At 41.4% G+C, this 17,296-nt stretch overlaps 1 protein-coding gene across 1 annotated transcript in view; it reads left to right on the forward strand.

Moving 5' to 3' along the window:
- Positions 1 to 6,200: 6,200 nt before the first annotated feature.
- Positions 6,201 to 17,296, forward strand: part of rttn (rotatin) — a 37,190-nt gene continuing 26,094 nt past the window's right edge. The window contains exons 1-17 of the mRNA XM_086306124.1: positions 6,201 to 6,391; positions 6,664 to 6,851; positions 7,167 to 7,356; positions 7,539 to 7,619; positions 7,716 to 7,806; positions 8,046 to 8,160; positions 9,678 to 9,828; positions 10,114 to 10,282; positions 10,895 to 11,085; positions 11,331 to 11,446; positions 12,349 to 12,516; positions 12,601 to 12,813; positions 13,860 to 13,972; positions 14,064 to 14,190; positions 14,526 to 14,651; positions 14,898 to 15,014; positions 17,023 to 17,162. Coding sequence (XP_086162250.1) covers positions 6,361 to 6,391; positions 6,664 to 6,851; positions 7,167 to 7,356; positions 7,539 to 7,619; positions 7,716 to 7,806; positions 8,046 to 8,160; positions 9,678 to 9,828; positions 10,114 to 10,282; positions 10,895 to 11,085; positions 11,331 to 11,446; positions 12,349 to 12,516; positions 12,601 to 12,813; positions 13,860 to 13,972; positions 14,064 to 14,190; positions 14,526 to 14,651; positions 14,898 to 15,014; positions 17,023 to 17,162 — 2,327 coding nt within the window. The 5' untranslated portion in view covers positions 6,201 to 6,360. The remainder of the gene's footprint in view (positions 6,392 to 6,663; positions 6,852 to 7,166; positions 7,357 to 7,538; positions 7,620 to 7,715; positions 7,807 to 8,045; positions 8,161 to 9,677; positions 9,829 to 10,113; positions 10,283 to 10,894; positions 11,086 to 11,330; positions 11,447 to 12,348; positions 12,517 to 12,600; positions 12,814 to 13,859; positions 13,973 to 14,063; positions 14,191 to 14,525; positions 14,652 to 14,897; positions 15,015 to 17,022; positions 17,163 to 17,296) is intronic.

The following is a 17,296-nucleotide window of genomic DNA, read 5'->3' on the forward strand; positions in this document are numbered from 1 at the left end:
TGTGGGGTGATGGAGCACCTCTTCAACCTGAGCCTGAGGTTGGGAAGAGTCCCACAGCTCTGGAAAACCTCCTGTGTTGTACCAGTGCCAAAGACTTCACGCCCCAAGGACCTCAACAGCTACAGGCCGGTGGCTCTGACATCCCACCTGATGAAGACCCTGGAGCGGTTGGTCCTGGCTCAGCTTCGGCGCCTAACAAGCTCATCACTGGACCCACTTCAGTTTGCCTACCAGCCTGGCATTGGCGCAGATGATGCCGTCATTCACCTCCTACATCGTTCCCTCGCTCACCTGGAGACCGCTGGAAGCACTGTGAGAATCATGTTCTTTGATTTCTCCAGTGCCTTCAACACTATTCTTCCCTCGGTTCTGAAGGACAAGCTGGAGAACTCTGGAGTGGACCATCACCTCACTACCTGGATTTTGGACTACCTCACCGACCGACCACAGTATGTGAGGACTCAGGGCTGTGTGTCGGACAGGGTCGTCTGCAGTACGGGGGCCCCACAGGGAACGGTTCTGGCTCCGTTCCTCTTCACCATCTACACTGCAGACTTCTCCCACAATTCCACCCAGTGCTTCCTGCAGAAGTTCTCTGATGACTCTGCAATAGTCGGCCTCATCACTGATGGGGACGACAAGGAGTACAGAGGACTGACTCAAGACTTTGTGGACTGGTGCCAGCTGAACTACCTCCAGATCAACGCCAGTAAAACCAAGGAGCTGGTGGTAGACTTCCGCAGGCACAAGCATTCTCCACTGCAACCACTGAACATCCAGGGTATGGACATTGAGGCTGTGGACAGCTACAGGTACCTTGGTGTTCATCTGAACAACAGACTGGACTGGACTCATAACTCAGACGCCCTCTACAGGAAAGGGCAGAGCAGGCTGTACCTGCTGCGGAGACTCAGGTCGTTTGGGGTGGAGGGCCCACTCCTGAAGACCTTCTATGACTCTGTGGTGGCTTCTGCTATCTTTTATGGTGTGGTCTGCTGGGGCGGCAGCATCTCTGCTGGGGACAGGAAGAGACTGAACAGGGTGATCCGAAGGGCCAGCTCTGTTCTAGGATGCCCTCTGGACCCAGTGGAGGTGGTGAGTGACAGGAGAATGGCGGCTAAGCTGTCATCCCTGTTGGACAACGTCTCCCACCCCATGCAGCAGACTGTGACAGCACTGAGCAGCTCCTTCAGTGGGAGACTGCGGCACCCACGGTGTGGGACGGAGAGATTTCGCAGGTCTTTCCTCCCCACTGCTGTCAGACTCCACAACAAAGACTTTAACTGAACAAACACACACATCCACACATGTGCAATAACACTAAGTGCAATAATCTTTTCTGGCATCGTTGTATTTTTACTCAGTTGTATATAGCATTCGTATTCTATTTTTATCTTATTGTATATTTTTATTCTATTTTATTCTACTGTATATAGTATATTATTTTATTCTATTCTGTACAGCTGTGTACTGTATTTATTCTTATTGTATTCTAATTTTTGCGTCATAACTTTTGCACTGTCCACTTCCTGCTGTGACAAAACAAATTTCCCACGTGTGGGACTAATAAAGGTTATCTTATCTTATCTTATCTCAAGTAAACAGCTAGACAGTTGAAACGTGGGCACAGTCGGGTGTTCCAATAGGACAGTGATCCCAAACAGACATTACAACTGGTTTTGAAATGGCTCATTACTCGAAACAGATGGGGTGTTCCCTGGTCATGCACACATGAAAAGGAGACTTGATACTGCTGCGTTGCAAGCCTTAATCCGAAACTACACCTGCTGACATGACTGTCTGGCAATATGGAAAATCTGCTTGAAAAAGGTATTACCTTTGGTCTCAAAACAAAGATAGGAAGGTAGAAAGGCAAGCCCTGAGCTTAGAATGAGACAGATTGTGTGCTATAACTGCCTGTAGTGTGTGTTTACAGCTTTAGTTGGTGCTAATTTTTTTCTGGTTGCTATACAAATGTAGTGAAATCTTGGTTTGCATTTCCAGGAAAGTTTCTGACTCATTCCTGGTGGGTACTGCTGTCTGATTGGTCTGCCCTCTGTCAAAGATTCTGCTCATGCCTTTTATGGACAGAAATTCTAGGAGGATGGATGGTGTTGGATTCTGGATCTCATCTCTGCTTTTTTGAAGATGACTGTGATTCTCTTGGCTTTATCAGGGAGTGACTTCCATCTCACACTGGGGTGGCTTGCAGCTGAGTGAGAAGCATCTGGGATGAGAATTAGAACCATAGCTTCAGACTAATTCTGAAGCTGTGGTTCTCAGCTGGAAAATGGGGCCTTACCCACTCTGGGTCAGGGATGAGTTGCTGACCCAAGTAGAGAAGTTCAAGTATCTCAGGGTCTTGTTCACAAGTGATGGACAGACAGATTGGTTTTGTATCAGTAGTGATGCAGACACTATACTGGTATGTTGTGGTAAAAAGAGAGCTGAGTGAGAAAGTGAAGCTGTCGATTTACAAATCAGTCTACACTCTGGTCACGAGCTGTGGTAGTGATTGAAAGAATAAGAAGGTCGATACCAGCAACGGAAATGAGTTTCCTCCAAAGGGTGTCTGGGCTTACCTGTAGAGATATGGTGAGGAGCTTGGCCAATCAGGAGGGGCTCTGAGTAGAACTGCTACTCCTTCTCAAGGGTGAGGAAGAGCACCTGAGGTGGTACAAGCATCTGACCAGGGTGCTTCCTGGACACCTCCTACGTTAGGTATATTAGCCATAAACTACCAAGAGGAGGCCCCAGGCCAGACACAGACAGAGATGACATCACTGGGCTGCTTGTGTTTATTGTGTGCCCATTTCATTGATTTACAAGCCCAGTAGGTTTCATCATATAAATCCAGCACAAATAATGTTTACTTAAAATGACTGAAATTTCAGGGATACCAGAGCGAAAGGATGGTAAATAAACTTTTAAGTATTAATGTGGATTGTGCTCTGGATAAAAGCACCAATTTGCACTAAAGAAAAGTACAGATTTGCAACTGTGCAATAATACTAACAATAACCTGCCTTTTCTTCTTTAGATGACATTTATTACTTAACTAATAATGCTCTGAGAAGAAATTAATTTTCCTATAATTATTATTTTGCTATTATGATTATTTCTTATGGTTGAAATATCAGGAGGGTTAAATATGTCATCAGGATGAGTGTTAAATATAAATTAAAAGATGGGAGTACAAAACACCAAATAGGGAGATTTTGTGTAAATATCAGAGGGAAAAACAGAGTTCATGACAAACAAACGGGATAATGAATAACACCATGTTTTCACCTTACCCCATGTTTTCAATTATTCTGTTTTTCTGTTTTCTTTCCTGTCTGAAGCTGGTGTTAACAAGTGATCCAAGACACAGCGTGGTTGTCAAACAATGAAGTGATGTACTCTTTGGTGAATACTCAACAGCTACTGAAAACTCCTAGTCTGACCTAGGGCAATGTATTTTTCTTCCAGGTAAAAGAAGACCTCCTCAGCTGCTCGGATGTCAGAATTCTCACTTTGTATTCTCATTGTACATCTGTAGAATGTCAGAAACATTCATAAAAACTCTGTCCTGTGTACTATATCAGAGGCTGAGAGAACTGGAATAAATTTTTTAACCTCCACAGGTCAATGGACCCTCTGGCAAGCCCATCAATATGACTCATGTTGTGCAGACAAGCTCTGTTCCAACCCACAAAGCATTGTTTTCAATTCTGGTCAAGATGCAAAGGTTCTCAACAACAACAAATGCATTCAAAATTGAATAGATGTATAAAAGTAGGATTTTGCATTTAATAGTACAGCTATGAAACATCACCTTAGATTAGAATATCTGGCTTACCTTGTTGTATGTTTCATACGTGGCTCTCTGGAGCAATAAAGCTGTATTTGATGTTGGCAAAGACTGTGATGGAATAAAATGTTGTATATACATTTGAAGCAAGCTGAGAAGAATCTATATGTGATGAAATTTTTAAAAAGAGTCTTGGATTAGACTTTATATCCATTTTAATGCTTAATGCATTAATATGATAGTAAAACATGCCCTATAGTATCTGGCTAAATTAATTATGGGTTTAAATCCTCCTGGAATTTGCAAAAGCTGTGTGATTATATTATTAGGATATCAAATTATCATTTGCGAAGTCTGTTAATTATCACCCTGTCTGCGGATCACATCCACGTCCCATCTCGAGTGTGAGAGCTTCTACAGCTGGCATATGAAAATAATTTACACCTGTAGTCGTGTTAAGAGGTGAATCACATCAACTTTGATTTTTGAGAGCATCTGTGTTTAATGACAGGATAACATAGATGCTGTTAAGATTTAATTTATTCAGTATGTCAGCAATGCAACAGCCTTTCAGAGTTTTTGAGAGATGCCTTGAAACACTGCAGATGCTAGAAAGAGAAATTGCTTCAGGGTGTTTGTGGAAACTTTCAAAACATCAAATGAGAGTGGTCTGTAACCAAACTGCACATCACATGGGTCATGACAAACAAGATGCCGACAAGAGACAGACATTTGTTGATCGCCTGTGATTTACAGTGCATGCATCTCCTAAGCAGGTCTCAGGTCCCTCTACTAAAATGGTTTCAGGACTTTTGTTATCAGTGTTGGTAAGATTAGAGGGGAGGGCAAAATACAGTTGTGGTTAGAAATGTATCTCAACTCGCCATAGGCTTGAATTTCATGGCAGGTTTCAGCTTTTAGTTTGAATTTATTTATGATTTTCTCTAATCCACACTGATCAAAATATACATACAGGCTCAAATATATACATACATCCCATCTGATATTTTGCTAAATGTCCCTTAACAAGTTGCACCTCGACCAGATGCTTTTGATAGCTTTTAACCAACTTCTGGTCTAATTCTGGTTTTATATTCGACTGCTCTTGTTAGTAGAATTGGTAAAGTTCATTTATATTAGTTGATTTCCTGGTACCCTTTTAAGCATATTCCACAAATTTTCAATAGGAGGTTGAGATTGGGGTTTTGGAAAGTCCACTCCAAAAGCTTAATTTTAGCCGGCTTTATCCATTCCAAAACCAGTTCTGAAGTGTGTTTGGGATCATTGTCCTGTTGGAACACCCAACAATATCCAGGTTTCAACCATCTAGCTGCTGAACTGATGTGAAGTTGAAGAATTTAGAGACAGTGCCCGTCCTTCATTATTTTATTCATTTTGTGCAATGTACCAGAGCCGAGAGCATGATGCTAACACCACCGAGTTTGACATTTGGTACAGTGCTTGTAAGTTTGAAAGCCTCTTGCTACTGTGGCTCAATCTTTGTCTCATCTAAGCATAAAACACTTCTCTAGAAGACATTTGTCCTGTCTGTGTATGCAACTGCAAATTTCAGTCATGCTTGATCACTAATGAGAAGTTAGCACAACTTATTACAACTTATTAAAAGGTTTAAGTGAATGTATTTATTGTGTATATATTTGAGCCTGTATGTCTACTACTGACCCAGTTTGAATGAGAAAAAATTCAAAATAAATTCAAACTTGTCCACTCAATTCTTGTTGTTTAAAGCTATCAAATATGTATGCTGTGGAATAATTTCACCCTGGAAAAAGAACAGTTCACAGAAATCATTAAAAGACCAACATTATTTTGACATTCATGGCCATGATGAATGTATGTAAAATTCTGACTATAACTATAACACCGCAAGTTTCACTACTATAAAGAAAAATAGATGGATCCCTGCCACGTATGACCACTGGGGCTTGTTAGAAACATGATGCCACTATCTTCAAAGGCCAGGGAATATCAACTTTCAACAAACCCTTGCTTCAATACATTAATCTTACCCTTTTCATTATAAATAAACTTTAACTTTTTTGTCACTGTCTGAATGTAAGTCTACTTTCTATACAGTTAAAAGACACACTGTTTGTCTCAGGTCGATTTATTCTTATTACTTTTTAAGGTGTTTATTTATTTTTTTGCAGCTGCTGATAATTTATGGTCCCTCGGGATTCTTTTGACCCTTTAGTGGCGTATTTATTTTAAATGAATGAAAATGTTATTATGTTATATTATGATTATGTGATATACGAATATTTTACTTTAAGTTAGTTGAAATATTTCCTCCAAGGTAACTTGTGTTAATGTAAAATAAAATAGAGCTTTAATTCTGCAGTGTATCAGTTTTCCTACACCGTTGCTTCAAGTAAACGCACCCGGTCCTGACCTGCACAGGAAGTGGAGTGACGCTGGCGCGGTAGTTGAAAACAGACGTTGTTGACATGACGCTGGCGAACAACAGCTCAGCAGATGTACAAACCTCGGTCGAAGCTTTTACTTAACTTTAACACAGGAGAACTTATCATAACTTGACACCGAGCATGGATTTATCTTCCATTATAAGGAAAATGGGTGCGTTGAACTGTTAGCTAGGAAAATACCGCGCAAGAAGCTGACTATAGCTTACTTTAACTAATGATGACAAAACCCGTTAGCCGCTAACAATAGCAGCTCCCTCTCAACTTTTATATGTGGCTGTCATTGTTTGGAATAACAGCACTTAAATTATCATGAAACTGTTTAACTTTGTAAAGGAACCCCGAGTCAGGGAACCTTAGCTGCCTTTGCTAACTCTGCTCCAATTTTTCCCCTGTTTAATATTTTTGATTTCTCATAACTTTCAGGTCACTCTCTGGTGGAGATAAGAGCGCGAGCATTGAAGAGCATCTTATGCAAGCTGGATCTTTCCCTGATTTCCGTCCATGATATTGTCCAGGAGAAGATGCTGTTTGTGTATCTTCTGGAGTGGTTCAATTTCCCCGAGGTGCCAATGAAGGAAGAGGCCCTTGAATTGCTTTTAACCTTATCAAAGGTAGATAAGAAGTATACTGATAATAGATGCAACGCAAGGTGAATAAATCAAGAATTGTAGGTAGAGAAGAGCAGTCTGCCAGATGGCAAATTACACTCGTGAACTTTAAATGTAATTTTGGCCTTAGCTTCAGTATTTTTTTCTTTTTCCAAAAGCTAACCAGGCTTAAAATGCATAATTAATGAAGGATTTACTTTTGTTCTGATTTTCACCGCATGATTCCAAAACCTTATGTCACCTGTATAAAATTTACACAATATCAAACCAAGACATATAATTTCCAGTTTTCTGATTATGCACTATTGTGTCTTGGAGCATCCAAGTGCAGCCCAGATGCTGCGAGACGTTGGGGCGGTGGACTTTCTCACCCAACTGTCTCCTAACGTGGAGCCCAGCCTGCGAGCTGTCATTGATGGAACCCTGGACCAGCTGTTCCACCTACCAGAACTCCTCCCCAGTCGCGTAGTTGTCTATTCACATGGACCACGTAGTACATCTTCAAAAGGTGTTCAATGTTAGGCCAATTATTTGTTTAACTTTAGCATCTGTCATTCATAAAATACTAAATTTTCACAATATGATATTAGAGGCAGTTTGGTTGAAATGGTCTATATTACCAAACTGCTTTAAACTTTCTTGTACGGAGATATTATCCCAGCTACAAGTCTCGTGTCTCTGTTGTTTCAGCTCAAGAGGATTTGCCTAAAATGGGTTATTTCCACAAGAGCATGCCAAATAATATGGATATACCGCCTCACAAGATAGCAGGTACCTTTTGCTTGAAAAAAATCTTTCTCTAATGTTTTATGCATGATATTTTTGTTTCCTTAAAGGACTCATGCTTTATCCCTCTGTGTTATATAGAGCACAAATCTGTGAGATGTCTGAAGTTTTCTGTGTTTCCATGGCTGACTTTGACAAACACAGACAGGCACATACTTTCTTCCAATGAGAAGTAAGAGACAAATGCATGTCTTTAAGTAGTAGCATATTACACTTTTCACCCAGTTTAATTGTATTATAATTAGCTTTGTTTTTCAACCATTTCTGAATTCAAACCTGTTTTTATTTGATGCCCAGTTCTATACATTGCATAGTATTTGTGTTGTTCTTTACTGCTGAAATTCTTTGTATTAATCAACTCCACAAGCGTGTGAGACTAAAAATAACTCTGTTGTGGTTCTTTTGAAACAGTTCCTTGGGGAGCAGCAATCCCAACCTAGTGCGAACGACTTGTGAACTTCTGTGTGATGTCATTATGCAAGACTTTCCTGCTGAGATCTTTCTGCAAAGGCCGGGCATTGTAAAGGTATTGAATCTGGGTGTTTTTTCACTGTTATTGTGTACACATGTCTATTGTCTCTACATTTATGCTGGGGGGTTTGTAGTTTTTTTGTTTGTTTGTTTTGTTTTTTATTTTTTTTTAACAAAGAGAATGTTCACACTCGACCAGAAAGAGACAATGCTGTAGTGATTGCAATTTCCATTATTTAATTATCAGGGCATTAGAAGAGCTCTCACTGTTTTTATTTTATAGACTCTATGATTTTTAGCAACCATCATGTGTAGTGCTTATGTTCAGAAACGATCTCTGTACTGAATACAAACGCTGCTCTCGCTTGGTTTGAAAATGCTTTATTCACTGTCGGTTTCCTAAGAAATGAAGTTGAAGATGCCAATCAAAAAATCAGAGTCTGGTTTTATTTTCTAGCCAAATGGTATTCACATCGATTAGATGCAGTGCGCTGTTTTGAGTGGCTAGCGTGACCAGCTCATAGCGGATTTATAGGATGGTCACTCCAACCACTGTCAAAATAATAACCTGTCAAATGGTGTCCTTGAACAAAGCATCCATTTATAATTCTGCGTCCCTGATCTTGTAGGAGGCTGTGAGGCTCCCGAAGGCTTACTTTGGTTGAGCAGGTACTAGATTGCTGCTAGGATGTAGTTTTGTCATGATGTACCTCTTGCAAGGTGTGAAAGTCCTTGGTAGAACATTTTGCTTCTTCCCTCAAAGGCCTCCTTGAGCAGCAGAGTTTCTGTATAACAGGACGCTGTCAGGCACAGCCTTTGAACAGTTGTCGCCCTCGATGGCCCTTGCTGGCTTCTGCTGGCAGCTGATCCATGGGGTCGTAATACTCAAGTCTGCAATGAGTTTCCACTTTGTACAGCTATACATACTCCGTCTCCATTTCTTTTAAAGCGAGCAACACCGTGTGATGTATCTCCCCACTGTCATCTTGGTAACAAAGCACATCAGTTCTGTGAGCTCTTTTGTTTCACTGGCATAAAAAGAGTTTTGGGGGAGACATCATTTTGCCCTGATGAGCCACAGTGAATATTACTATTTTGCTAATAAAGTGGTGCATTAAATTACATCGGTCTCACGGTAGCATTAACATACTGTCACCCAGCAGTGTCATCACCAAAAAAGAAACGATTACAGAAAAGTACTTCTTGTGGCTTTACTTGGTCCTCTTTCGAGCTACTGCAGCCATTAAGCAAAATTAAAAGGCTTGAATTTAGATACATGACATCATTAGCTTCAGAGGGCAGGGAATCTGAACTCTGAACAAATTGCTGCTTCAATAATTCAATTCCATTTGCCCTTTTTATCCAGTGAACTTTATTACGGCTTTTCTGTCAGTCTTGACTTTAAGTCTGGTATACAGTGTGTTTGTCTCGGCGTAGCTTTGTAAATTGACTAATATGCAGTTTTTACACATTTGCAATAAACCTTTATTGGATATTACAAGGTGTTCATCCACTGAACACCTTAGCAGTAATGTAATCTGTTATGCCGTTAATGTCCCGTTCCATTTGCAGAGCCTTCTGTCCCTATTGAGGCTGGGTCCAGGTAAAGAGGAGTCAGGCTACATCTACTTGTCGGCTCTTTCCTGTCTCCGGCAGCTTTGTGTGGGATTAAGAAGGCGGCTGCGCTTTCATCAAGACCCAAGCTTCTACTCTGCGAAACAAGGTAGCGTGCCCTTTTTACTTGTTTTTAAATAATGATATCAGTATCTTCCACTGTCATCTATGTGGTGATTTTTCAGCTATTTTTGCATGCTTATATAAGTAAATCACTACCTGGTATCTATCACCTCTGTTAATCAGCTGTATTTTTCTTGTAACTCAAGTCTAAAACTGATCTAGAACATATTGCTTCCACAACGTGAATTCCTAATTTTTATATTCACAAATCAATGTCTAACAAATATCAAAGCATTTAACTTATTTGTTTTATTTATTTGTGGGTGCGTAGATCCAGTTTCTCAGAACTCGTCCTTCTCCTACACCCAGGAGGTTCTGGGGACCCAGCGTTCGGGGGCCTCCTCTCCTGGGTCCGAGTGCTCTCCCCGGCCTTCTTTAGTGGGACGCACAAGCCAGAGAGCCAGAGGAGATGGTCAAGATGGAGACGCAGCTTCTAATAGGTACGCGTATGAAATCGACATGACTGTATGTTTGAAATATATACTTAAAAAAAAAACAATAAAAATGTGTCTCTTTTTGTGTATCTTTTCTTGTTTAAGGTATTGTTTGCATAGATGTTAGTAATCATATTGGCTCCTAGAGTAGAGACTCCCTTTAGCTTTTTGTCACACTTCTGAGGCGTGCGTGGTATTACGTTAGTCATTCTACTTTGCTTGTAGAAATGATATTCTTGACGTCATTCAACATTTTCGATTCTTTTCATTAGGCTTAAGAAGTGAGTCTTACATTTCTTTGAGAATTTGTGCACAGTAGGGTTTTCTGCGGCTTTGATAATGACAAAATCACTAGTGACGCCAGCAGCCCACACAAGACGATAAAGCAGTGTGAAAGAAAAGAAAGACTGTGAAGGATGTTCTTCTAAATATGAAAACACTAGGAGCCCTCTAGCGGCCGGTCTGTAGTGTTTAAAAATCAGGTTTGATTCATGTGATGGCATATTCATTTTTATGTTCCATCCCTATACAGCGGATACGTCACTCCTTGCATTTGAATGGTCCAAGAACAGATCACAAATTTACAGTTGTCTTTTCGTCTGTGTGCAATTCATCCAGTGGCAGCTCACACAGAAGTGGAGGAGCAGTCCAGGCCCCCAGACAGATGGCCCATTCACCTGCAGATGTGGCCCATGTGGAGCTTCCTGATCTGGGTGTAGAAGATGTGTTGGAGTTGCAGTTACGGCAGCTCACTTTGGCTCAGTTTACTGTTGCCTCTATGGAGTGTGCCATACCACTGCTTAAGACAGGTAAGTGTCAGTATGCTTGTCTTTTTCAAATGATCTTATTTGGTCAAATATGAGTGGTAAAACTATTTTTTAAGCCATTAATCAATAATCTCAGTCTCAATTGTTTGTTTGTTTTAATTTTTTGAACTTAAGATTCCCTCACCTGTTTCTCTACATTGACTGGATTCTCTCCATTGTTATTTGATCACGTCAAAACATTTCTTCCGCTCTTGCTTTGTTTTCTCTCTCACTCTGCTGTTTCTCAGAAGGTTTGCATGCTTTCCATCGCGTTCTGGAGCTGCTGTGTGACGCTGTCCTCCTGCTTGGGGACAGCGTTTGTGAGCTGGTCTGGGACGATCGCAGCCTGGCGGGGATGGAGCTGGCAAGTCAACACAACTCATGACAGCCTCTTATGTAGATGAATAGACACTTCAGTGAAAAGGGGAACTGACTTGGCCACCAGACAATTTGCCACAGACACACAGGCATACGGTACTCGACTGTCAAGGAGAACTGCGGGCACGTGATTGAGCGTTATGTGTTATATAAAGGTTACAGAGGCTTTCTGCTGGTTATAAAGAACTTCTTGCATACATGCAAACTTCCCATCTGTACCCTTGGGTTTATCCCAGCACAGAATTGCAGGGCTAGTAAATGTCTTCATTTATTACATGCATAAAGTCCGCACAATAGATTGTGTTAAACAGGTGTATTTTTTTTTACCATGCAGAATCATTTGTTATCTTGCATGGCTGTTTTAAAGGGTATGTTCCTCTGCAGGGGGATTTACACACTTGTCAAGTCCAGGCCCCTGTGGCCCTCTGCTGTTTAATACATGCCCAGAGCCTTGCAGCCTGAGAACTATTTTGTCATCTTTATGTGGAGAGCAGCTTTTGTGTGCCAAACCTCTAGGTTTTTCCTGTGGGAATGGACCAAACTGTTCATGCCCGCCTCAGCAATGCAGAGGGCATGTACTGCCCCCTGCTGGTGTTCATCTTCCATTGAACAATTTTTACACCCAGAACAAAGTGGCTGAGAATAGATTGTTCCAATTTATTCATACAGAGATAGGGTGGATCTGTATCTCGTCCCAAAATAACCCTGAAATCTGATTACATTCAATTCCTAACCCCTGGAACGAACAATTTTTCTCTTGGCTCGCAGCCAGAAGCTGTGTCTTGAGTGTGTGTGAACATTCACACAGTGCGAGTACATGTGCACGTATTGGTGCGTTTGTGTGGCAGTGTGTGTGTTTGTCTACATTTTTGCTTGTGTTTATTTTAGAAAGAGAAGCTGCAAACCTGCATGGAGCTACTGGGGGATATACTGAGCTATCACCACAGCTGTTCAGTGGATATTCCCAACAATTCTCAGGTTCACCATAGAATAGCCTACATAGGCGCTGCCATATTTACCATTAAACTCCTACAGACCATCCTCCCACCCGAGAAGGTGTGTGTGCTTGTGTGACAGAATCACTTTGATTCAGTTACTGTTTTCCATTTGAAAGTTAATCATTCTATGAACATCACACAGGCTAGTGACAATCTCCCAGAAAACACTGCAACAGCTCTTTTCCACTTATGCTTGGACACATCATTGGGAAGTTTGTTACCCAGCATGCAAGAGACAGCAGTGGCCTACTTGGAGCAGGTGAACTCGGACAGCCATGAAATCTACAGGAGGGTGACCCGAGCTGCCCTCTGGATGGAATCCACTTGCATCTTTCTCAGGGAAGCACAAGCGGAGGTATAATCACCACATCAAATACAAATACTAGGCATCCTTTATACGTATATATATATGGATACACTACACACTGATCAGGCATAACAATATGACAACTGGCAGGTGACGTGAGTAAACGTGATTATCTCAAAGGTGATGTATTAGAAGCAGGAAAAATGGGCAAGCGTAGGGATTTGAGTGTAAGGATCAAATTGTGATGGCTAGGCAACACGTCAGAGCATCTCCAAAACTGTAGCTATATATGTCTGTCTGCAGTGGTCAGTGTCTATCAAAAGTCGTCCAACGAAGAATAGTGCTGAACCAGGGACAAGGTCATGGGTGGCCGCGGCTCATTGATGCACGTGGGGAGCAAAGGCTGGAGCAATTCAAGAAGATTGGCTGGTTTGATGAATCACATTTTCTTTCCCGTCACATGGCTGGCCGGGTGCATCTTAGGATGTGCCTGGGGAACACCTGGCACCAGAATACACTATGAGAAGAAGGCAAGCCGATGGAGGCAGTGTCATGGTTTGGGCAGTATACTGCTACGAAAACCTCGTGTCCTGGCAACCATGTGGAAGTTACTTCTAAATGCACCACCTACCTCAGGTCCAGACAACGTATAGCCTTTCGTGAAAATGGTGTTACCCCATATTCCCATAGGCCTCTTTCTGCAGGATGGTGCGCCCTGTTACAAAACAAAAACAGTTCGGGAATAGTTTTAGAAACACAACAACACGTTCGAGGTGTTGACTTGACCTAAAAATTGTGCAGATGCCAATCAAACCTCTGTGGGATGTGCTAGACAAAGACATCTGATCCATGGAAGTGGATCAGACCTGGTGCCAGATTCCACAACACACCTTCAGAGGTCTAGCGGAGTCCATGCCTCAATGGGTCAGAGCCGTTTTAGCAGCAAAATGGGGACCAATACAGTGTTAGGCAGGTGGTCATAATGTTATCCCTGAACAAAGTATATGATTATATATGACTATAGTGAAGTCTTTTCAGACTGTATCTCATCACTACTTGACTGTTAATTAAACATTGTATTTTTTTTTCTCAAGGGGGAGAAGAATTGGCTGGAGTTAGTGGAGCTGGCAGACCAAGCCATAGATGGCCTTCCATTTCACCAGCACTTGCCTATCATCAAAGAATGTGTTCACATTTGCTCTTATCTGTAAGACATCAGATCTGAAGTCAGTCATAGTAATGACTTTTTTTTTTTGCTAACGAAGTTAGTTAAAATCCATTTGATTATGTTCTTATAGGTGGAAGTTTGAACAGCCCAGTCCCCTCCTCCAAACGGAGAGCCAGAAACTCCTCCTCAAGCTGCTGGCCCATCCTTTACTGCCCGTCAAGACAGAAACATATGAATGCACTTTAAACCTGGTCAAGGTTAGAGCAAGCCATCTTATATAGACAGTCATTGTTTGGATGAGTGCGGAGGGTCATGGTTAAAATATATGAGTGTGATATAGCCTTAATGTGAGCCTGTTTAGTGGGGCACCCATATGTAAATAAGTGGGATGAAGATGGATGAGTCACAGCTCTTTGACAGGCCACTATAAAAAACCCACTTGACATTTGAAATCAGTCTTTCTTTTCATTTTGCCAATTACTGACTAGAGTGAGTTTCTACATTTAAAGTGAATTGAAACTCTTATATGCGAGCACAAGTGAGAATAGTGAGAATTTATGATGTGCTCTGGTGTGATTACATATACCCCTAGGACTGCCTTGGCATCCAGAATGCGACACGTCAGGAACCAGGGGCATGTGCTGGAGTTAGCTTCCTTCTCCACCACAGGGTGCTCTATGAAATAAGCACCTTTGGACTCCAAGATTCGGCACAAAAGGTAAATGTACTACTTATACCTTTCAAGTTTTAGACCTTTGAGAGAGCTCATTCTGATAATGGAGTACAGTCACTCACAGGTAATCATGAGATTAAAAGCAGAGGGGTTTGTGGAGGGGGTTTGGACATTACATGCTAAACCTGTGTAATTATTCAGACATTTCAAAGTTGTCACATGGAGTACTTGTTAGTAGATGTTTTATCAGCAATGCCTTTGTGAACTCAGCACTTTACCTGTGATCTATAGGTGAATGCTCTTGCCAAGGATATCCTGCTATTCCTGCTCAAGGGACGATTGATGATGACAGCATCAGCCTGGGACAGATTCAATGAGGCACTTTACCCGGTCATGCCCATATTACAGGTGTTGTAATCTCTTCAGAGGCTCAGTAGTATTTGCACTGCAGAGCTCATAAAGCGCACATCTCATTGGAGCTTATTAAACAATATTTATGGAAGAGAAGAATGGGTGTATGTTGCCTACAATGAGAACAGCTATGATCAAAAGTGCAATATTAGCACTCTTGGACCACAAAGACTGTGCATTGAGCTGCCAGTGAGAAAAATTTGGTTATTTTCTCATTTACATATTCTGTTATATTGTTTCCTTTTTGAGTGGAGGGGGAAGAGAAACAAAAACTTTTTATTAATTGTTCAGTTCCAGGGAACAGAAAGCCAGGAAATTCTTCATGAATAAACATGAGGCTTTGACTAGGCTGTCAAGTAGGGCTGGGCCATATTATACCGTTCACGGTAATACCGGTATAATGTTAGGCAACAATAGGAAAATGAAATATCGCGATAGAATGGGAGTAAAACGCGCATGCGCAGTGCCTTTGTTTTCATACGCACATGGCCGATTGTTGAGTGAAACAGATGAACCAGAATTGGTTTGTAAAAATGGTGCAACTTCCGTGATGTGGAACTGGTTTGGTGTTTGTCCGTCAGATACACGACAAAGCACATTTTTTTTGCAGAACATGCAAGCGGCCGTTGTTATTGTCATATTTGTCGGACTAAGATGCTCTTAAATCTGGGAGTAATCTGGGTTCTAAACTCCGTATGCTTCAGGTCAAACAACACTGCAGCATCACTTAGAGTTAAAAACTGTCTAAATTCTTTCATCTTTAATAAAACGATCAGCATTGCTGCTTTACCAGGTGTAACTATAAAGTTTAACTTCCAGGCATCCATGAAAACAAAAGTTATTACATTTAACGGAGTTAGAAGTTACCAGGAAGCTAGCGGAAGTTAGCTCGCTAGTTTCGCTAGTTACCTAAGCATGATATTGCATGTTCTGACTGAGAGATTTCTGAAAAAAATCAAACGTACAGCTCTGCTATCACTTCCAACATAAATGAAGACAGGAAACTAAACAGCAGTGACGTTTGTAGGGTTACTGAAGTTGGGCTAGCTGGTATATAATGATGTGCTACGTGATCGCTAGCGACACAGCTATGTTAGCATAACATAAACAGTGAAGCTGGAGGACGAACACTAACACTTTTCCACTTATAAAAGTTAACGTGAAGGTTCTTCATGGTTAGAGACAAATGCAATCGCATGGCAGGATGCTGTAAACGGACCAAACTTCAGTCAGGAGAACAACTGAGATAATCCATCCATAATACGAGGTTAGTCATTAATATACTGCAACAACATGGGAATAGAGCAGCTGCCAGAGAATTCAACATTAATGAATCAATGGTACAGAAGTGGAGGAAGCAAGAAGAATGAGTTTAATAAAGTTTGATTTATCTGACTGCTTTGTTTCGCTTAATGTGCCTTATAATCCCGTGCACCTTATGGTCCGAAAAATACGTACTGCACACTGCAGTTTAATGTTGCAAAGCACCTCTTTTTAACTTCAGTGGATATTATACATGGTTATGCTCAGGATGTGTCAGCCCATTTCTACTGGAAATGCCTTTTGGTTAAACTTTCAGCAAGGAATTTGCATTTGCACTGTTACATTTTTATAAAGCTTTAATGTACATAAAAACCAGCTTCTTGTTTAAGTGAAAATAAATGGAAGGTTGTCTTTTTGCGCTAGTAATGTTGTGGAGTTGTATTTTGTCTCGCATCAATTATATCGTCGGTTATATCGTTATCGCAAAATTTCAAATATATATCGTGATAAATATTTTTGGCCATATCGCCCTGCTCTACTGTCAAGTGTGATTTAATTCAAGAAGGCCATTCAGAGATGGGCCCACCATGTCAACAAGAGACAAAACGAAACCACCCGTAATCAAAGTGATGCATATTTTATTTACTTTTGCACCGCTTTGCTGGAATTCCCCATTGTTTGCTTTATTGTCTGCCAAGGCAGTCTTGAGAATTGTGTGTGTTTGTGTGTCTGTGTGCGGCAGGGTTACGCCAGCACCGAGGAGTCACTGGGAAACTGCGTCCTGCTGATAAGTGACATGTCGGACATGGCAAGAGACAGTGTGTTCCCAAGTACAGCCAAACTAAAGGCGGCACTGCGACTCCTTTTCACTAAGCAGCCCGCGTGAGTCTCTTCTCTGGGTCTTTCCTTTGTTGCTCTTTCTTGTTGTTTCTCTCTGTGCTCGTTTGAGCATTTTGTGCCTGCCCGGAATTGTGTGCATATCAGAAATGTGTGTGTTTGTGCCTGTGATGAGTATA

Source organism: Aulonocara sp. 'chitande type north' Nkhata Bay, linkage group LG9 (genome assembly GCF_057382095.1).
Source record: "Aulonocara sp. 'chitande type north' Nkhata Bay isolate Kocher_YH1m ecotype deep benthic linkage group LG9, A_spYH_male_GT1.1, whole genome shotgun sequence".
In the NCBI taxonomy this organism is placed as follows: domain Eukaryota; kingdom Metazoa; phylum Chordata; class Actinopteri; order Cichliformes; family Cichlidae; genus Aulonocara; species Aulonocara sp. 'chitande type north' Nkhata Bay.